We start from the raw sequence: 23245 nt of genomic DNA, 5'->3' as shown, positions 1-23245 counted from the left end.
TTTTTAACCCAAATCAGCAATAAGATGATATTTCCAGTTACCAACTGAAGGGTTTGTTCAGACGAGAGCATTTAACAGTGTGTTCCATCACCTGCCTCAGATTGTATAAGCAGGAAGATTCCACCCATATGTACAGCAGTCATTCATCCCTACGTAATATATCTGTTCACACTGATGCACGAGCAGCTTTATCGTTACACACTTCCTTTCCCCATAACAATTACCTTCTATTCGCGGCAAGTAACAGGCCAGTGACAGAAGCAATACCAAGACTCAAGCTTTATCTAAAGATATATTTAAAACGCTCACTTCTGCTTTGCAATCTAGGTTAATGCAGATACCAGAAATACGCTTTAAGAGTTTCCTCTGAAATATTTGATGATTTCATCCATAGGAATTTCATGCCAACGTCATCTTAGGAACGGTTTGAGAATGGAAACTTCAATGGAACATGTCCCAACAATTACCCCTCTGTCAAAAATCACTGAGGTCTTCTCTGGTAGCTGTACCAGCTGTACTGATTGGGATTTACAGCACTTGATGACAAGCTGCTATACTGTCTGGAGTCTTATGTTTAAATGCCCAAAATGTAACTTTTTAATGTAAGAAACCAGAAAACATTATTTTACATTAACGTTTTTTATTTAAAGTAGGATTATATATTCATATTCAGAACAGAGCAGTGCACAATCTTAAAGAGTCTGTCTGTATATATAGTGCTCAGAATGCAGAGGGATAAAGGTCCTGAGCCGATCTCCCACATGCTCCAAAAGCTGAACTTCCCCAGGAATAGTTCTGCAATCCGTCACTGTTTTCAGTTTACCCATCTCTCACCGTTTGCGGACACTCTTGTTTCTCCCTTGGGACCTGTCAGCACCCTCCCTGCTACCCTCCTAAAGTGATGAGAAGACAATTGCAACAAGACTTGTTTATTTAAACATAAGAAACCAGAAAAATATTGAATTCATTGACACTGAAATTTGAGGGAAGAAAATCCACAGGAATAAAACACTAAATTCCCCACTAACTAAATACTGCTATAGAAACAAAACATATTATACATTTTCAACACTCAAGTTTTCAGGGATTAATCCAGTATGACATCATACTACCATCTGACCCATCCTAGAACACACCAGTTTATAAATGCTCTAGGAGGCTGACAACACTGAACAGCTTGCAGAGAAGTCTTCATATCTGACAGGTACGGAGGTCAAGGCCCAGGGGTGGGAAGAATAACCACCCTGTAATTAGCACATCTGCAGGGAGACAGCAGGCTGTCAATTACCTCATGATAGAACTTGTTTTCAGGTGCAGACACTTTGTTCCTCCTTATGTCACTATTTGAAGAACACAGTCAGCTTGTTTCCTAATATGACAGCAATCAGGAAGTTCTAGAATAAAAGCCAGTAGGCAGAGGCCTGACTGCAGGTAGACTATAAAATGGGCCTAGTCTGTCCCAATCTGAAGAATCCAGTTCATCTATGAAGCAGCGCACACACTATTAAGGACGAGCAGACACCTAACATGACCTTCTGCAGAACAGAACTCTCACAGCTTCCATACACCAGTTACTGAACTAAGATTAAACCTATAGCTTTTGAATATGGCACTTACACATCCTTCATAAAGTGTATGTGAAACAGGGAATGAGGAGGATGCTCTGAGTTATTCCTCTCTCAGGTGAGAGGATGAGGATATGAATTTATTTTCTGTACAAAATGTAAAAAAAATTATGTAGAAAATAAATGAAATTACACCTAAGTGCAGAGGCTGCTTTGGGGGTCAGTTCACCCAGGAGGCACGAGGTGTTTTATGTTGGCTCCTAAGTTTTTCAGATTGTTCCCTGATCGTTCACCTGGACTTAACATGAACATACAAAGGTGTTTCTTTAAAGTGAAACTAAAACCAAACAAAAAAAAAAAAATACTTATTTAAATGTAATCCATATATGATGGATCCTACATGACTGAGATTAATGGGCGCTTTCTACGGACATATCTGTTGTCTCTCTGAGTGGGTGGTTCTATGCCGTATATACCAAGAGGAAAGAAATGGAATTAGAGTTACCGGTATATAGATCTGACTGTCAATTTTATTGAGAGCGACATGTAACCAGGTAATAAGAAAACCTGCTTTATCCTATATCGCTACTAACACAAAACAGGTCATATCGCAGAAGAAGCATAAAATCGCCATCATGCAACAGGTGCAGACCATTCTCCCTTCACCTAAACCAGTCACCACAGTAGCAACTGAGCACTTACGAATGCTGCATTACTGCACCCTAAACCTCCTGCTATCACGTCTCAGCAGCTCACATGGGAACATAACGTTTAACACACTCCAGCTATGAGCAATGTACACATTGTGACCAGCAATGTAAAAACTCATCATAGAGTTAAACATGAGGACCGGTGCAGAACAAGGGATAGACTATAGTGAATACTCAGGGGGGCTGCAGGTATGCAACAGGAAGCAGCCTGCGCTATTAGAACAAGGACCCAGCCTGTAATAAGGAGATTTACACAGACAGAGAAGAGTCAACAGCAGCCAAATACACAAACTGTATTCATTTCAGTCGCCCACTGTAAAATGACAGGAATATTTTATGTGCCATTACTTCTCTCTCACAGACAACCAGTGAGAGAATGAGGAATGACCCCTGCCCACTGAGGGAAGGTCAGCAAAGCACTGATCTCTGCAAAGCTGTATATTATCAGCCCCCAATATTATATTCCTGCCTGAGTATTACAATCTCCTCTTCATAACTGTACAGGGTTGGTCAGCAGTTGCCTTCTTAGCATCAAACTACAATGCAATTAAACGTAGATAGAGATACATTAGCGATATAACAAGGTGTGATATGTAGACAGGTTAGACAGCTGAATCACACACTGCTGCTAAATTAATTAAAGGAACTAAGAATGTGGGACAGACTTTCACAGACAAAAAGCTGCATGTATTATGCAACGTGAAGGAGTCATCATGAATGTCAGAACTTGTGCTAATCGATTAGCACTCATGATAAAAGTACATCATCTTTTATAAAGTCATCTTTTTATCTTAAGTATATAACCTGGCTCAGTCGCTGTACAGGTATAAACGCTCAGATGTACCAGAGATGTCCCTTTCCGTAGTGGGTAACGTCAGATACCTGTCAGTAAAGCAGATATTTCCGTGCATCTGATCTTGGCAGGTTTCACCATAGCTAGTTTCCTAATCCCTTCTTACAGAACCACAGACAATATATTCTACCGTAACAGCACATGGGAAAAAAAAAATGTCTGGGGCAAAGAATGAAAGAATAATGTAAACAAGAACTGTATGAGTGTGACTAGGTTAGTTTCCTAAGAAATAAATGAATCCACAAAATAGAGCAATTCTGAGTCCAGCACAACAGGGGCCCGCTCCGTACTGAGCGCCTGCCCCGCACAACAGGGGTCCGCGCCTCGCACAACAGGGGCCCGCGCCTCGCACAACAGGGGCCCGCGCCTCGCACAACAGGGGCCCGCGCCTCGCACAACAGGGGCCCGCTCTGTACTGCGCGCCTGCCCCGCACAACAGGGGCCCGCGCCTGCCCCGCACAACAGGGGCCCGCGCCTGCCCCGCACAACAGGGGCCCGCGCCTGCCCCGCACAACAGGGGCCCGCGCCTGCCCCGCACAACAGGGGCCCGCGCCTGCCCCGCACAACAGGGGCCCGCGCCTGCCCCGCACAACAGGGGCCCGCGCCTGCCCCGCACAACAGGGGCCCGCGCACCTGCCCCGCACAACAGGGGGCCGTGCCCCGTACTGCGTGCCTGCCCCGCACAACAGGGACCCACCCTGTGTAGTGCCCCCCACAACAGGAGCTTCCTGCAGGGCTGATGTTGGTGCTCTGCATGGTACAGAAGGATGTGTAAGCCAATCAGTGTTATACGCTCTGTGTGCAGGGTCTGATCATCTCCAGCATATAATCGGAACTCACACACCAAGGACACCATACTCCAACCCTCACCCAATTTAATATATGTATTAGCTGCGTACATAAATGTGTTTACATGTTGGCATGTTATAGGAATAAAGCTGTGGCTGGTTAAACCAATAACTTGTTTTGTGCTTTTAGAGCCAATGAGGATCGGGTGATGCACATTGCACAGAAATAAGAGGGGGGTAGATCACCAAACTGTGAGCAAACAAATAGTAGATACCATGTCACTGACGTCTGCCCACCCTGATGTGGTAGGACAGACCCCACTACAGAAGCAGAATTGGACGACAAGATCTCACATTCAGCACAAGCATGCATTGTTGTGTAATGCAGCAAACACAGACATTCTGCTTCCATATAGAAGTACAGCAGCTCAACATTAAAAGGACAACTAAATCCTAGAATTGCAATTTTTTTTAAATATGAACCCTGAAGGTAAAATACGTGTTATGTTACCCTGATACTCACTGCAGCACTGTGAAAGGGTGTTACTCCCCCCTCTCACTTACAGACAGCTGAAACTCCTCCCATATCTTAAGGACAGTGTCCCGATTTGATCTACAAAAAAAAAAAAGCAGCGACTGCTGTCATCTGAGTTACTGTGACATAACTGACCACATCCCTGTGTATGAATCCTCCAATCCACACAGAGCATTTCTGCACAGCAAGTCTGCAAAGCTATCAGCTACTCTGTGTCTGCTCTGTTAGAGAATCATCTATCCTAGAACAACCACCTACTGCAAGGGAGAAAAAAAGCATGATGGACCTACAGTATTTAGCTATTTCATGACTATTATTCAGCTCAGTAATACACAGGCCTTTTTGTATATTAATTTTAAATAGTGACTTTGCTCTTTAAAAGCTGTTAATTAGAAGCTATTTTCCTTATGTTGCAATATACAGCTACAGTTTAACTGTTGCAATTCCATGTTACAAGAGCTGTGTGTCTGATCATGTAAATATATTGTTGTAATGATCTTCCTAAATAAGATACTACGGTAGTCATACATACCCCATTTGCATATTCATCCTCTTACCTGCATAGAGCATTTCAGGCTCTTTGTAATAAAAAAATAAATAAAAAGTCTCCATCTTGACATCTAAACAAAAAATTGTCAGAGCCTTGTGCCACCATTCCTGGGGTTTCCACGTACAGCGGTTTAGCTGAATTCTTACCCTCCAGAACTGGCAAAGTGTGCCAGCTTGTCCAATCTGATTTACTGATACGCTAACTGCAAGGGGGCTGCTCTAGATGGCACAACAGAGCAAGAGGTGGTCCCAGGACGGACGTCAGGATCCCTCACATTAAAGAGACAAAAATACATTTTACAAGTGCTTTTATTTTTGCCATGTGACTAGTGTGCAGTGTTGGTGTGACTGATACACCTAGTTTACACTACAGCAATCAGCAAAATACTGGATAATTCCTTGTTTGATTTAGAGAGGATTCCTCAAAAGCAATGCAGGGAGAACACCTACAGAGCATCCAAATTATCCTTCAATAATGAAGTAGGTGAAACTGCAAATCTCAGTGAAAAGGGATCAGAGCAGACAAAGTGACCGGCCAATCCCACCCCAAGGCCAGGTACCCACTAGAACAATGGAGGTTCAAACACCAGTGACACCCCATGCCAAAACGTGAACGCAATAGTGTTACGGTGGTTACTGAACGCTCGTACTTCAGTCAGGGAAGTCAACGGTGGACACTGGTGCTGCACACATAAAATAGAGAAGAAAGCGCCTGAAACAGTTACGTTCCCGACCACAAGTACAAACACAAGGGGCTATAGTGACAATGCTCCCCCCAAGACCCCCCATGTACATGTGTTGTACTCTGGATAAGTTAGTAAATGTTTTCCCAGTGGGCCAGAGAACTAATGATTCTGTTTTCACACTGAACTAGTTGAAGCTGGATAAGAAAAGAACCTTTGATCCTGATCCACATGAAGACACAACACACCTAGAAAGCATAGTCCAATTTGTCCCAGGAGGGAAAAGAATTTCTTCCTGACCCAAGTCTGGAAATGTGACAATTTCCTGCACTATATGTAACACCAGTATGAATATTCCAGCAGCAGAGATATCACAGGATCACCCGCTAGGAGCGTTGCAGGAACACAAGGAATAACTACAGAGCACTATGTGGGGTATAATCCATTACATGGATCACATGTGCTGTACATGAAGTGAAAGGATTCCCCATACGGTCCTCACAGCTTACGGCTTCAGCCTAATCCAAGGTTACATCACAGCAACTTCCTGCTTTATACCAACAAGGTCAAAACTACATCAGCTGAGTCAAACAAAAGTAAATATAAACAGCTCTCACTGCAGTTCTCTCACAGGACAGTGTTTTATTAGAGGCAGTACTGCAGCACCGTGGAATAAAGTGTCAGTTTCTGCTGTGCAACATGTACGTTATGAGACGATAACTAAAAGCACATTTCAGTCACTGCAACACTGAGCTTGTGTGCAGGACCCACTTACCTCTGTCTCCTTGTTTTATTATTGTTTATTTTGAAATGTGCAGCACTGTGGTATATGCTGGTGCACAATCATGTGTACACACTATACATTTCTCCTCAGATCTGTGCTCTTCAGCGGTCATAATCAGCTGAAAAGCTCATTACTCTAAACGCTATGGGGATCCTGATCGCTGGTGTATACGCTTTACAGGATTGGAACAACATTGAACGAGATTTTATAGTTCTGCTGAACAATCAAATGAAAACGATGTTCGGTACTTTGGAATGACCTTCATTCATCATTTAAGTACGTATACCAGTGAGATATTGGCCCAAACGATCATTTATCGCTCGACTGACCCAATTGTCGGCTGAAAAACCTGTAGTGTGTTACTCAGCCTTAGGCAGCAAATTCTCTCTTACCAGCAGCCAAACACACAAACTCATTACCATTAAAATGGAAAGTCTAAATTGTCTGGGGAGGAGGTCCGCACTAATCAGCACGTGAACACACACTATACACGTTTCAAAAGATTTACCCTCAGATCTGTGCTCTTCACCTGTCATAACCATTGGCTGAAAAGATCAGGACTGTATACTCTATGGAGATCCTGATAGTGAGGATTGGAAGGATGTCATTCCATAACTGAACGAGATTTATAGTTCTGCTGAACAATCAAAACAAACGATGGTCAGTGCTTTGGAGCGACTCATCGTCTAAATGTACACACTAATGCAATATTGGGCTGAACGGTCATTTATCGGGCGATTGGCCCGATAATTGTCTGAAACCACTGTAGTGTGAACCCGGACTAACACAGATCGCTGTGTTGGAAAAAAAAACAAAACACATTCACTGACCACCCCACTCATTCAAAAAAATGTTTATTGAACTGAAAGTGCCTTTATTGAACTGAAATCCAAGCCCGATGGGGAGGTACGGGGAGAACAAAAATAAACACCCCCCCCCCCCCCCCCACACAAATGATTCAGACCATATCCTACTGTGTGACCAGATGGGCTTACTTTGCCACCCAGCCTGTAGGGGGAAAGGAGGAATGGAGAGATGTTCTTCCTGTAGAGTTTATCTGGGTTTCTCTCTCAACATCAATAACCGACTGTTACTGACCACACCTACTGGGGTCATCTTGCCACCAGACACTCGCCGACTGCGAACGTCAACTGCGCAATAATTGTAAGAGAATCTTGCTGCCACCACTAGGCTCCCTTGCGGCACCTAGAACCACTTATATCTGGGGTAGCCGGTATAGCACCTCTTTGCTGTAGGTTGGCTGGTACCTCCTGACCGCTTACCATGATCAGGATTGCTGGGTGGCGGGCAGAGCGTTGACACAGACGCTGGATTCAACACAGGGGGAACAGCTGGGGAACGGATTAGAGGGTAAGCTCTTATCTGTTGGTCAGAATACAGCAGGCAATAGGCATATGCAGAAAGCTCAGATGGTATAATACAATACATGGTCAAACAGGACTCTTTTTATACAGTTTTGGACACATGACCTGGCAGGAGGTAATCCTGCCTGCTTCCTACCTGACAACACAAGTCTGAGATTTTGCATCAGATATTTAGCACTAGGATGTAATATTCTCTAGACTTGAGAACGCAATATTAAACTTTAACAAAATTTACATCAATCTGTGATTTCTTAAATTACTTGCTGGTTGCATTATTCATGTAGTTCGTCTATCTTATTAACAAGATAGGATAAAAAGGTAATGACCCCCTCCTGTGCATTCAGGCTCAAAGATGTCTTGGCCACTCACAATGAAAAGGCCTAATTAGCATGAGATTATTATGGGATTGCCTGCCATCAGAAGTTATAAAAACAAATTTCTGCCAACATGGCATATCACTACATTTCCAACATAATATAAAAATCAGTACATTTGCAATAATATACATAGGCGGACTGCGCTACTAATTAAAATAAATGTATACAATAATTTATCTATAAATGATCCAGCCACGCCTACATGTCTGATTAGTTGGCAACCTGCCTGGCTAGTTCACAACACCTGGCGAGCCGCAGGTTGGCCAGGCTGCTGCACTACTTCATTCAATTAGTGCCAAAACGGATACTAGTATCGGTGCATATTTAACCTGTTGACTTTTACCTTTCTTATCAGCTGACTATTGTTCCCACTGAGAGCTCCAGTAGAGATATAACAAACAAAAGGATTGTCTTATTCTGTTTTACAGCAACCCAGAAGAGAGCAAAAAAAGTGTGGGAGGAACAGATAGGCAGCAATAACCAGTTATATATTAATCAATACATTAAGATGTTCTCTGTACAGCGCTGCGGAATTAGTGGCGCTATATAAATAAATGGCGATGATGATGATTAAGATATCTTTACTCAGACAGGCCTGCATATATAGAAAAGAAATAGTCAGTCCACTGTTAATCAGTAAAAGTTATGTTATGTTTTCTTCTCTTTTGGTAATGGTGCCCTTTTAAATATGTATCTCCATCAAGAGCCAGAAAGTGACCCCTCATTTTAATTTGTTAACCCCATAAATTTCAGAGGAATTGATCACTGGACAGATTTAGAGTGCATACACGCTGCAGAATTGAAAAGACATCCTTCCATCGTTGAACGAGATTTTTAGTTCATCTTGTTCAATGATAATCGTTCCAGGGTACATACTACTGTGATATCGGGCCAGTCAGTCATTTATCGTCTGATTGGCCCGATAATCAGCTGAAAACACAGTAGTGTGTACCCAGCATAAGTCTTCTGTGTGTTTGTATGTATGTAATGGGGACTTCCCCATAACTGCTACATAGAGAGGTCAAACGAGGGCATTTCAGAAGTGGAACATCTTTCCTATCCTCCCTACCACCGCAAATCCTATGTTCCTGTTTAAAAGGACACATTTATTGCAATCAGAAGACAACATACACCTAAGAGTGAATGTGGAAAACACAAAATGCAGTACAGTAGCATTATAACATTTTATCCTAATCAAACTCAAAATTGTTTCCTCAGTGACGCAAGACTTCTGATAATACAGTTATACTACTTTTAAAAAACACAAATGATAAAAACTCTGTAAAACGCTGGGGCGATTTCTGTAGGAGATTCACTTCAGCGTTGTCATCAGCTCACATTATCAGTCTACTCAGGTAAAATGTTCAGCTGTACTTATAATCGAGTAGGTGGAACCCCTTATGTTTTGGACTTATTCTCTGACAAATTAGAAGCATCAAAGTGACAGCAACCAGACAAACAGTGTGGACTCCATACATACAGCATGGATGCTAGAGAACCTTTCATTCATGACGCATTTTGCGGACTTGGGGGGGGGGCTCCTAATGGCGACAATGGTTTCCATTAAAAATGGAAAATCAGCACACTGTACATATATCTAAAATAAACTACTCTCCATAGTTTTAAGGCATTGTGTTACTCACCTTAATTGTGCTCCACTGACTGTGTCCATATGTACACAAATAACAGTCATTTATTATTTTTAAAAGGTTTCACAGCAAAACATAATAATTTGCACATAGCAAAGCCAAAGACCACTTCATATAATTGTTTCAAGTAGGAAATAATCAAGGCCTAGAATATATATCAGATTTTCACTGTCTGGACTAGGCCCAGGAAGCAGGTGCTTGTAATGTTTACATCTCACTGGTCAGAAAACCTGCGACAAACTAAACACATTTCCTGTCACTACGTGAAGTGGTGGGATGGATGTGACGAGACGCGGCAATGACATACTAATCCATACCTTGTAATTGCTAGAATTCACCCAGGATGTAGCAAGCACATCGACCATCCTATCAAGGAGAGTCTGATCCTGTTCTAGATCCGCAGATTTCTTTTTATCTGACAGGTAATCTATCATATCTGGTCCCACTTGGAGCCGTTTGCCAACATCCTTCTGCTGTATCTGGGTTAACCAGTAATCCATTCCCTGCTCCATGGCTAGGGGGCGTTGGAGCGCACACTAGGAGAAGAGGCAATCTAGAGGGCAGCAAGTCACAGATCCGTCACTGGATATATCCTCGTGGTCTTGTCTTTTCTGAAAAAAGCTGCAGAGGGCTTGGCCGTCAAAGATGCAATCCTGGGAATGAAAGCTATTCACCATGTGTCTGCTCAGCAGCTGCTGTGATATTAAAAGTCTAATTTAAATATGCAGCAACAAGGGGAGAGGCACTAACGTTACTGGTCCAGAGGTACATAGTTCTGCAGAAAGTCCTGAAGAGAGAGAAAGGCAGAGTTAAAAATAGAACTTTAGCTTTGTTTTCTTTTTGATATTAATAACAGAGCTTAATATGGTCTGTTCACTGAAAATATCAGTACTTACACATTCCTGAATTACATAATATGATACTACGCAATCTTATTAGAAAATACATCTTTTCAATTGCTACGGGGCAAAGGTTAAACCTGCATTTTGGCTGCAGTTCATTTTATTCACAGTATTTTTACACGTTGGCACATTGACATGTGAGGTGCATTAAACTCCCAACTCTGTTCACAATAAGGAATATGGAAGCAGGAGTTTACATAAGGTGTATATAAGAGGTTGCACTACATTTTTGGTTTGCTCATTGAATTCCTCAGTCCACTGTGTTAGAGAAACTGGGCTGAATTTATTGCTCATTGGCTAAGTCGGTCTTCTATTTTATATATACACTTCTGAACATTAAGCAATGCCTGGAACTGTACACCAGTCTTAGATCATATCACTGGCATTATCACCACAATAACATACATGTCCGATCGCGTACTCTTTAGCTAAAACAATTCATATCGTAGGTTACATCTAAACACGAAAGTGAAGCGTCATCTGTGGACTTTTAGCAGTCTGCAATAACGATTATGAGGTCCAAATCAAGTAGCAATCCTATCACCCCTATTATTACCTAATACATATATTCGGTTTATGTTGGGAACATCAGTGCAGTCTGTAATACAGCAGAATGTAACATAAAAAACAGATATACAGATACTTGGCAGGAATGATTAGTTGTATATGGCTACAGAGCCCTGTAATATGTTTTATCATTAGGGCCACACTCCTGTAAGCATCCACAGCAACAACTGTATAATATGATCCCATTTACAGGCTTATGACAAAACCTGGACACCACTAACTGAAGCAAAAGCCTCAGCACATTTTGAGCAGAGTGTTTGACAGAACACAATGTATGTAAGAAGACAAAGCATCTTATAATACCCAAAGCGTCACAGACCCACCAGGGAGAAACAGATACCGACATTACAAGATTCCGGTCACTGGCTTCAGTGCTTTTCATTTTAGTAGCCGCTACGCATGCAAAAAGCTGCTGGACTGGTCTAATGAGAGATTACTGTACAAATTAGTTTCAAACACCAGCAGGAAAACCAAATACCTCATTGACAATGTAAAGGTTTCAGACAATGTAGAATATCCTGAGAAGTGTAGTGTGTGCAACATGTCACAGGAGATTGCAGAACAGTCTGGCAGAGATGGTGTTATATGTCTGCTCACTGCTTGCTAAAACCCTGGATCCACTAAATAAATTGAAAACATTTCAGAATAAAGATGGAATTGAAGATTAGGGACTCCTCGGAACGGCTGCTAAGAAGCCCAGGAGAGGCTTTCTGATACAACCCCTGAGGCAAATCAGTGCAAGACTCTGAAATCATCTTCTGCTCACATGGGAGGATCCCAACAACCCAATTTGGTTATAAAGAACAAAGACGCTGAAAATTCCATTCAATCAAATGCTTGTAGAACGTAAGAATTACAACACAGATCTCCACAGAGACAAAACACTCATCACACCCCCAAAACCAAGAGAGATAATTGTTTATTACCAATAGCTGGAATATTGTACTCAAGAACTAAAATACACAATTAACATGGATACAGCATTTATCATAGTGTGGTGTATGATACTAAACTAATTACTTAAAAATCTCTGCTCACATTAAACCAGCCAACAAAAAGCAACACCGTAGGCCAAGGTGGCTCATGTATGAGAGGAGACGGCTTTATTTAACAGTAACTGAATATCTCTCTTACATGGTTTTGTTAATGATTTCTTAGTTGAGCAGCACACAATTTTCTTTTTGATTACATTTTTAATTTGCTATATATCTAAAAAAAAACACAACTATACCTTAAAAATCAGAATTTTGGATCATATTAACTACTCATTAAATAAAAACTCCAAAGAGACAAAATTTGTTTATAATCACCACTTTGTCTCCCTGGTGTCAACAAAAACATGCACCAATTTAAAATCTAAAGTAATGTTGCCTATTTCCACATAAATCACATATTTGTCACAATAATATTGACAAAGAACAAAGAAACAGTGTGACCATATCCTAACCACAAGACTTTATGAAAGGGAAATTGAATGGTCTGGAAAGGAACAGGTAGGAGGTGTTGTCAGGAAAGGCACCTGGTAATTATAGTTTGATCATCTGCATTTGTAAATATCTCTAAGCAAAGGACTTTTGTGTCTCAAAAAGTTCAGCGTTGACCTTAAATGCAGCCCGGGGATATGTTACTTGTCAGAGCAATATAGTGTGGGAGAATCATCTGCAACGCTATCCATGACCTGTGGGAAACACTTTATGCATAACTTACATATATCCATTCCAGGAAATAGATTTCGTATAAACGTTGCACTTTGGATACAATAAAGTGTTCCCACAAAATTTCAAGAAATCACCAATAATGAAAAAGAAAACAGATAACTTACTATATCATTGTATCATTGGGAAAGTAAATATTAATGGTGAAGGTGGTGTGGGGGTTGTTTACATTTTATATTTTAGGGACGTATTATCCCTTGATTAATTAGATACAAGTTCCCATATCCTGAGTACTGGAGGTGGGGGACATTATATTTACATGCATCCTACTGTTGTCTCATTACAGACATTACAGGCTGAGGAGAGGTAGACAGTCTTTCAATGGGATTAACGGGCAGAAAGTCTAGAAAAATGCCTCCCACCATAACCACTACTATATCTATAAATCTAAGCTTCTGAAATATTTACATATACGTTTGTGTATGTTACTAGCAGCTCTAACAACTGAGCTTATCTCCCCTCCTCCCACCACAGTCTCCTCAGTGTCTCTAGCCCGCTACCCTAGTGTCACCCATCTCCCTCTCTCTGTTTTATTCCTCACACCCAGTGTCTCTCCCAGTCCTGTTGCCTGGACCTTGGGTGTATTGCCAGAGAACGCTCTTTTCTTTTCTGAAATGCTACCAAAACTCTTATCTATTCTGTCATCATTTCCCACCTCAACTACTGTCTGGCAGTCGCCTTACCCATTTATCTACGCTTCAGTTCATCCTAAATGCTGCAGCAAGAATGATCTTCCTCTCTTTCCACTCTGCAAATCCCTACACTGGCTCCCTATATTCTCCAGAAAACAATGCAAATTACTCACCCTCATCTACAATGCCATCAGCAACACCACCCATTCATACATGTGAAACGTTTTCCAGATATACTCTCCCTCACATCCTCAAAGATCTACCTCAGACCTGCATCTCGCTTCCACCTACAAGTTTTCTCCCATGTCACTATCCACTTATGGAATTCCATAACACGCCCCATCAGACTCTCCCACAACCTTCAAATCCTTAAAGTTCTCTGCAACCACATCTTTATTATAACTTATCCTACCTCCCACAGGTACAACCCTCCCGCCTCCCATTTCCCCTTCTCCCACCGCTAATAGCCTCCAGCCTCCCCTTCTCCCACCGCTAATAGCCTCCAGCCTCCCCTTCTCCCACCGCTAATAGCCTCCAGCCTCCCCTTCTCCCACCGCTAATAGCCTCCAGCCTCCCCTTCTCCCACCGCTAATAGCCTCCAGCCTCCCCTTCTCCCACCGCTAATAGCCTCCAGCCTCCCCTTCTCCCACCGCTAATAGCCTCCAGCCTCCCCTTCTCCCACCGCTAATACCCTCCAGCCTCCCCTTCTCCCACCGCTAATACCCTCCAGCCTCCCCTTCTCCCACCGCTAATACCCTCCAGCCTCCCCTTCTCCCACCGCTAATACCCTCCAGCCTCCCCTTCTCCCACCGCTAATACCCTCCAGCCTCCCTTTCTCCCACCGCTAATACTCTCCAGCCTCCCCTTCTCCCACCGCTAATACCCTCCAGCCTTCCCTTCTCCCACCGCTAATACGCTCCAGCCTCCCCTTCTCCCACCGCTAATACCCTCCAGCCTCCCCTTCTCCCACCGCTAATACCCTCCAGCCTCCCCTTCTCCCACCGCTAATACCCTCCAGCCTCCCCTTCTCCCACCGCTAATACCCTCCAGCCTCCCCTTCTCCCACCGCTAATACCCTCCAGCCTCCCCTTCTCCCACCGCTAATACCCACCAGCCTCCCCTTCTCCCACCGCTAATACCCACCAGCCTCCCCTTCTCCCACCGCTAATACCCTCCAGCCTCCCCTTCTCCCACCGCTAATACCCTCCACCCTCCCCTTCTCCCACCGCTAATACCCTCCACCATCCCCTTCTCCCACCGCTAATACCCTCCACCATCCCCTTCTCCCACCGCTAATACCCTCCACCCTCCCCTTCTCCCACCGCTAATACCCTCCAGCCTCCCCTTCTCCCACCGCTAATACCCTCCAGCCTCCCCTTCTCCCACCGCTAATACCCTCCAGCCTCCCCTTCTCCCACCGCTAATACCCTCCAGCCTCCCCTTCTCCCACCGCTAATACCCTCCAGCCTCCCCTTCTCCCACCGCTAATACCCTCCAGCCTCCCCTTCTCCCACCGCTAATACCCACCAGCCTCCCCTTCTCCCACCGCTAATACCCTCCAGCCTCCCCTTCTCCCACCGCTAATACCCTCCACCCTCCCCTTCTCCCACCGCTAATACCCTCCAGCCTCCCCTTCTCCCACCGCTAATACCCTCCAGCCTCCCCTTCTCCCACCGCTAATACTCTCCAGCCTCCCCTTCTCCCACCGCTAATACCCTCCAGCCTTCCCTTCTCCCACCGCTAATACGCTCCAGCCTCCCCTTCTCCCACCGCTAATACCCTCCAGCCTCCCCTTCTCCCACCGCTAATACCCTCCAGCCTCCCCTTCTCCCACCGCTAATACCCTCCAGCCTCCCCTTCTCCCACCGCTAATACCCTCCAGCCTCCCCTTCTCCCACCGCTAATACCCTCCAGCCTCCCCTTCTCCCACCGCTAATACCCTCCAGCCTCCCCTTCTCCCACCGCTAATACCCTCCAGCCTCCCCTTCTCCCACCGCTAATACCCTCCAGCCTCCCCTTCTCCCACCGCTAATACTCTCCAGCCTCCCCTTCTCCCACCGCTAATACCCTCCAGCCTTCCCTTCTCCCACCGCTAATACGCTCCAGCCTTCCCTTCTCCCACCGCTAATACCCTCCAGCCTCCCCTTCTCCCACCGCTAATACCCTCCAGCCTCCCCTTCTCCCACCGCTAATACCCTCCAGCCTCCCCTTCTCCCACCGCTAATACCCTCCAGCCTCCCCTTCTCCCACCGCTAATACCCACCAGCCTCCCCTTCTCCCACCGCTAATACCCTCCAGCCTCCCCTTCTCCCACCGCTAATACCCTCCAGCCTCCCCTTCTCCCACCGCTAATACCCTCCAGCCTCCCCTTCTCCCACCGCTAATACCCTCCACCCTCCCCTTCTCCCACCGCTAATACCCTCCACCCTCCCCTTCTCCCACCGCTAATACCCTCCAGCCTTCCCTTCTCACACACCTATGCTACACACACTGGTACACTCTTACACCTATACTATTCTCCCTGGTACACCCTCACATACTCTACTCTCACTTATACCCTCACAACTTTGACAATCTTGACAATGAGCCACACTTGCTCCCTTTGTCTCAGCTCTGCCCTTTTCCTACTAGATTGTACATTCTCATGAGCCATGCCCTCCATAGCCTTTGTTTTCAAATCTGTATTTATTATTATGTTTACCTTATACGTCTCTGTTTTGTGTGATTTCACCATTGATGTGTCTAGCAAATCAACAATAGCAAGAACAATATTATAGAAGCTAACTTGTATTTTAGATTGAATGATTCTTCAACCTTTCTACAAGTTGCTGTTGTCAGATATAATTAAGCATAAATCAGATTATACTACACTCAAGGGTAATCTGTAGTGGAAAGTGTTCAACAAATTAGACAAAGGACTGAAAACAAGGAGGATACATTATCATTTACATAAAAAAACATTTTTAAAGTGTTGTCCTACTAGAAAGCAATAAGTATATATCTCTCGTTATCGCAACGTTAAAGCTTTGTCTTACATTCAGTTGTTTCAAAACATTGCAGCTTTATTCAGAGAATATGACATCACCTCCTCTAATCAATAGGACTCTTGGCAGACAACAGCAGCATTGCTTTTAGTTTATAAGAGATAGACCTTCAAGGCTCTTGCTGCAAATCCTAAGACTCCATATTTTCCTTTATCATGCTACCAAGGCCTAAAGAGCAGGCTGAGTATATCCTGTACCACACTCCATGTAAGCCCTAACCAAATATTACAAGATAAACAAGCAAATAACTCACATCATGGGACACAAAAAGAGCAAGTCTATATAACACTCACTAATCACACCTTGTTCTCTGCAAAGCTGCAACCAAACCCAACAATAAAAGGCACCTGTAATCCCTCATGATAGAAATGGCTTTGATCAAGACATTCAAGCTTTGAACGTTAATGTGGCATTAAAGCATGCATGCCCTGCATTTAGAAATACATTATAAACAACTGATGTTCAGTTTTCTAAATTCTATGCACACATAATTAACACCTCTCTCAGTGTCATTACTTGGTAAACATCTGACAGGTGGGTTTGCCCAATATGTTTTAATGAATGGAATAAATATTTACTGGAGAGCCACATTACTTCCACTGAAACCTGTTTTGTGACAAAGTCTGAGGAAGAATTAGAGAAGCCTTGTTATGTTCACCAGTTACAATTTAACCAATCCCTTAAAGATAACTTCAGCAGATAACTGAGAAAAAATAATACAGCTTGGCCTGTACTGTGTATCTGGAGACCATTATACCATGCATAGATACAGAATGGAAGATATAATACTGACATTGCAGATTATTCTGTGCTGGCCTGGACCGTATACTAAACAGAGATTTAGTGGTGTCATTGCTGGGCTGTCATTGTAACTATACATAGAGATGCTGACACAGTTACCATACCTAGAGGCTTCCATGTAAACATACTATACATAGAAAGAGCACTATTCTAAGAGCTGTCTATATAAATATACTGCACATAGAAAGAGCACTATACTGAGAGGTGCCTATATAAATATACTGCACATAGAAAGAGCACTATACTGAGAGGTGCCTATATAAATATACTATACATAGAGCACTATACTGAGAGGTGTCTATATAAATATACTGCACATAGAAAGAGCACTATACTGAGAGGTGCCTATATAAATATACTATACATAGAAAGACCACTATACTGAGGTGTCTATATAAATATATTATACATAGGGCCCTATGCCTAGAGGTACATGTAAAATGACCCAGTGACTAACCTAATGTACAGTCAGCCACCTTGTGGCTTAATGTGACCCTCTGGGATAGACTGTCCTGGATGTATGCACTAATGTACACATATAGAGCCTAGATGCCTGTAGTGTGTGTGTGTGTATTTATGTGTATAATATAATATAATATATATACATACACACACAGAGACTATGCCTTGTGCCTGCACCACACCTACAGGACAGGGCTCCCCCGTCAGAGGCCGGTGGCACTGGCTGGAGCACTGTCTGGAGCGCTGACGCACGGTGCACACAGGCCCGGACCCCGGCGGAGAACGCCCTGAGCCCGCTCTGGTCTATCTTTACCTGACAGAGTATAACGGGGAGGCCGCTCTCAGTGCTGCAGCCGCCGGCTGTCCCGCTGCTCCTGGCCCCGCCGCATCGCTCCACTCTCTCCCAGCTCGTCTGCGTCCGACTCCCCGCCCCGGCTGCTGAAAGGAACCGTCGCTGCGCAGGCGCGGACTCCCGAACCATAGAGAACAGGAGAACCAGACCGGCCAGAATCCAGACGACCGGCGCCATCTTGTGCGTGGCACCGGCTCCTGCGGCGGCCATCTTTCTTTTGGGCAACTGTTTTACTTTTGAATCATTCACTTGAGAAATCTAAAGGTTCCTGATGCTATAAATATTAAATAGTTACTATTTAGCCTGTTTTGTGTAACATAATATGATACAATATGGGCTGCATTAATAAAATCATCATATGTGTTATATCTTCATGTGTTACCTTCACTTTTAGGTAACACAAACAGTATGCAGCAGTGAGTCAGTCACATTTTCCACCTCCTTTCACTTTGTTTCCATGTCCTATCTGTGGTATTTATGGTTTGCTTAAACCCACTCCTCCTGGAAAAATATAAAACACTGTAAATATTTATTGAAAATCTAATTTTTTACTGACATTCTGTAGCATGAAGCCGCAATAATTACAAAAAGGGTATTTTAAAACAATTACCCCTGGTTTCCCATTGCCCTAATGAAAAACACAGAAAAAGCATTATTTGTTGTTACTAATTATCCCATACCTCTGAATACATTTACTGATGATCACCAGGAGTCGCTCTGCACATAAGACAACAGCCATATTGTAAAGGCTCTGACAGGAGAAGATAAACACTGTGAGATGGCCGTTTGCTTGTGTTCTCATTTTATAAAAGCAGAATGCAGTTTTAGGAACGTATTCCCAGGACTAGAATTCTTATTCTTGGGCAAATTTACATTTCTGGATACAGGTTTCTATCAGCAAATAAAATGTTACTGTTCTGAAAATAACAGGGAAGAGAATAGTACATATTGTGATAGATAGAGGTGAAAAGGCCTCTTGGGTCTGAGCAGTTAAAAGTAACGTTTACCTCTCAATAAGTTAATGCTTCCTGACTGTACAACTGATTGTTCTATCTCGGTGCTACCGGGCAATGAGACTGATCCTAACACATCTTCCTTGTGATATATTTAAGGGTCATTGTCCTATCAAATCACAATATGATATTCACAGAACAGTTTGGAGTCTTTGTTACTAAAATACAGTTCCAAACTCTTATGTGAGAGACAGTGAACTGGTCACTTTGCTAGTTTCCTTATAACATTCATCAATATATATATATATATAACATTTCCCATAAAATTAAGGACTTATAATATTTCTCATGGTATGTACATATTCTAGTGGGTAGGGTTAGTGCTTGTAAAATTGTTAATACTGGATGTGTCTCTGTGGGTCAGTGCAGCGCTTGTAAGTCTTGTTAATGTATTTGTCCTAGTTATTTACAATACAGAAGGTTACTCCTTTGCAGAGCAGGTGCTGTCTGACTGGATAGAATGGGAGGCAAATCATCATCATCATCATCAATTTATAAAGCGCCACTAATTCATCCCGTGTTTGTGTTATAATATAGTATTATTGATCCTATCTGTTTCCAGGCAGCAGAATCTCATTTGCTACATTTCATGAATATTAATATAGATTTTTATTTTAGATTTAGTGGCTCCTTGTAAGAGCTGTTGTATAAGAGAAGAGTTGTTCTGCAAAGTAAAAAGAAAACAATTAAAAAAGTAGCAAGGTTCTGATTTTGACCTATTCCCATGGTAAAGGCAACGAGTTCCACATGCCCCCCCCCCCCCCCCGCTCCTATGTTCACACCTCCCTCTTTTACCTTCAGTAGCAGTCTGTCACGCCTTCGCTCAGTTCTGATTTGAATGAAAATTAAATGAATGAAAAAGATTATCGTGTCCCATATAAAAAGCCAAGTGGAGCTGAGCTTCAAAAATGTACAAAGTAGAGAGACGAACTAGAGTTCTTTATTGTAAAAGATTCCAAAACTTGACTCATCATTCTGTGGTGGTGAGGAGGGTGAAGGAGGTCGGATTTTTAAATTAGGGACTAGTTTGTTTTGGCATACAGCATATTAGCCTGGGGAGGGAGGTGCTATGAGAGTATTAACCTAGGGCGGCCTGATCAGGCGCTAAGCAATGTGCAGGTCAGGGGCAGATATTAGGGTGGATATCTGATGACGAGGTCAGAGGTGAATAAGGAGGAGGTCACCCATTTACCCACTACGATGAGTTTCTTCCTATCTTACCCACAGGTAACAAAAACAAAATAACCTCAGCATTCTGTACTAAAAACAATTTGATTCAAGCTGATCACAGACTGATGAAGAGATTAGTTCCACAATCTTTACTTTAAAAGGGAGTGGTGGTCTGGAAGGTCCAGTTGTGTACCCCTATTTCTCTGATACTACGTTCACAGTGACCTAAAACCCCGGGTATTGCCGGGACGGCAGTGTGAATGTGGTATGACCAATATCAATACCTGCAAACGTCACAGAATACAGTAAACAAGCAAAAATGTGAAGTGAATAAATTAATCTGTTTAAATCTTCCTTGGTTGCTAGAACAGCTGTTTATTTAATTGGATTCCAGTCCAAACATGCCATGACTCAATGATTCATAAACACTAACAATTCACGTCTGAAAAACAGAAAGTTACTAATATAATTATAGGTGACCAACTTCTTACATTAAAAAGCCCCTTATGGACTGAGCCTATATCTTGTATTCCAGATAATACAAGTCACAGAACCTTTGTTCTCAAAATATTGTATATAGAATTAATATGATAACAAATTTGTGAGCAATTAACTGCTACAGTGATGGACTCAAACATCTGGAGAACGTGGTGTAGAAGTTAAATAATTGGACAAAAGTGGTAATTAATAATTTCTGTACACTATAATCAGTAGCGATGCGATGAATACACAACAAAGTTATTATCGTAACAACATGTAAATAAATTTAATGTTTATCTATTGTTTTATGTAAAATATAAAGTGGTAAAGAGGCTAAATAATGTTTACAACTTACAAATTGCATTGAGTTTGGTATCAATCTTTTCGCAATTGCATGAGAACATTTCTGGTGTCATTTATGTGCGAACACTAGTTATAAATAATATCACTTTTTCATACACCAAATAGCCAGTACACAGAGATCATAAAAACAGTTTATACAGGTCTAGAGGCAGGAGCCTGAGGAAGGACACCTGGCATCAAGGAACAATGACCAGAGGAATCCACCAATGTCATGTCAAATTCCTGGAAGGTCAAGACCCTTCAACTTATGAATGAAGACCCGAATACTGTAACTGTATCTCTGTGATGTCACAGGTTTTTTTTTCAACTGTGCAGTGTATAAATTGTTCACCTCTAGCTTTGGAAACCAGAGCGTTCTGATAGAAGCTTGATATTAGAGCTAACAGGCGCATGCGGATGCGAATAAAACCTTGTCTTATTATATTGCGAATAAAACCTTTGCTCTTTGGAACCACAGCGATCGCATCAAAGAATCTTTATTGGTGACGATAGTTACGGACGTAACAGCTAGTTCTTTGTGCCACCTGTTCTGGTCACAGAGGTCAGATGCTCTATCACAGGTCTCTTCATTGGACAGCAGGATGATTCTCCACTATCTTTTCCCAAGTACCTATATTGCATTTCTATACTCAGTATACAGATCTTAGTGCAGCCAAGCGCATATCACTAGATGGAGCCTATCTAACGTATGTGCTCAGTGAGCAGAATGTACAAAACTATTACAAACAATTTGACACATTGTAATGCTCACCCCCCAAATATAGATAGGAACACACAGAATAATATACTCCCCCCAAAGCATCCTTCGGATGTGGATCCAAGAAATCCCACATCGTTTGAATTTCGGGATAAACTATTTTTTATTTTCTGCATGGACTGGCTCAAAGCGGAGTACAAACAAAAACATTTTTTGAAGTCTTGGAGAGGCTTATTAGTACCTTGCAGCTTTACACTCCACAATTTGGTACAAGACTCGCACATGCAAGACCCGCCAATCATCTTGAGAAATGGTTCATTCTGCCTCACAAATTTATGGAGTCAAAACATGCGGTACACTAAAACTTTATAATATCTAGCGTTGGTGCTGTGAAGCACGTTATCTTCTCTCTGAAAATCTGTTTGGTTTCTTCCGAGGCTTTTACCCTTGTAATTAGGACATACCGCAAATGGATTGTTGATTTGCTTCAATAAAGAAAAACGTTCTTTCAAAATTCTCCCATTTGTCTCCTCCTCAGTTAGTTTCCAAGGATTCAAAGAAAAATTAATTAGGTAGGAGCACTTCATAGAGGATTCCTGTAAAAAGAAATGTTGAGTCAAACTTTCATTGTCCCCAGCACAGCACCCATCTGTAGAGGACCAAAAAGATATTTTAGGGAGAGGAACACCCACCTTTCTCCTGAAGGTCTTGGTTGGACTGCACATTGCTCATATAATGACAGGTGAGGGTATGGACCAGGCCACCTTGGCAGACTGGCTCCAGGCTTCTCTTGCTATAAAGCCGGACTGTTCTGATAGATATAACCTTCTCATCTTACATGATTGCCAGACAAACTAATCTTACCAAAGAATCATTAATGGCCCCTTTGCCCTTAGATATTTCTTGTAATACAATTAACAGACTGTCATCTTTTCTCCAGGTCTTTGTTACATCAACGGAATTAATCAAACACCCCCTCACTTTTAAGCAGTAACATTCCTTTGGGGGTTTTTGGCAAAATGCCGTTAGAACCTCAGGTCTTCTGGATGGAAGGATCCAACCCCAGAACAATCCAGACTTCTAAAACATTCACATAGGTTTGTGTATTACAAAGGGCTGCGCGTCTCATTCTGTGAGTTGTAGTAATTGTTACCAGAAACGGAAACTTG

At 42.7% G+C, this 23245-nt stretch overlaps 1 protein-coding gene across 1 annotated transcript in view; it reads right to left on the bottom strand.

Annotated features, from left to right (window-relative positions):
- Window positions 1-18473, bottom strand: part of CLASP1 (cytoplasmic linker associated protein 1) — a 120948-nt gene extending 102475 nt beyond the window's left edge. The window contains exons 1-2 of the mRNA XM_075181141.1: window positions 18315-18473; window positions 10196-10665 (exon numbers count right to left, since the gene is read on the bottom strand). Coding sequence (XP_075037242.1) covers window positions 10196-10390 — 195 coding nt within the window. The 5' untranslated portion in view covers window positions 10391-10665; window positions 18315-18473. The remainder of the gene's footprint in view (window positions 1-10195; window positions 10666-18314) is intronic.
- Between the last annotated feature and the right edge of the window lie 4772 nt (window positions 18474-23245).

Source organism: Mixophyes fleayi, chromosome 7 (assembly GCF_038048845.1).
Source record: "Mixophyes fleayi isolate aMixFle1 chromosome 7, aMixFle1.hap1, whole genome shotgun sequence".
In the NCBI taxonomy this organism is placed as follows: domain Eukaryota; kingdom Metazoa; phylum Chordata; class Amphibia; order Anura; family Limnodynastidae; genus Mixophyes; species Mixophyes fleayi.
The sequence above is the reverse complement of the archived record's forward strand: the minus strand, read 5'-3'. Positions and strand labels throughout refer to the sequence as shown.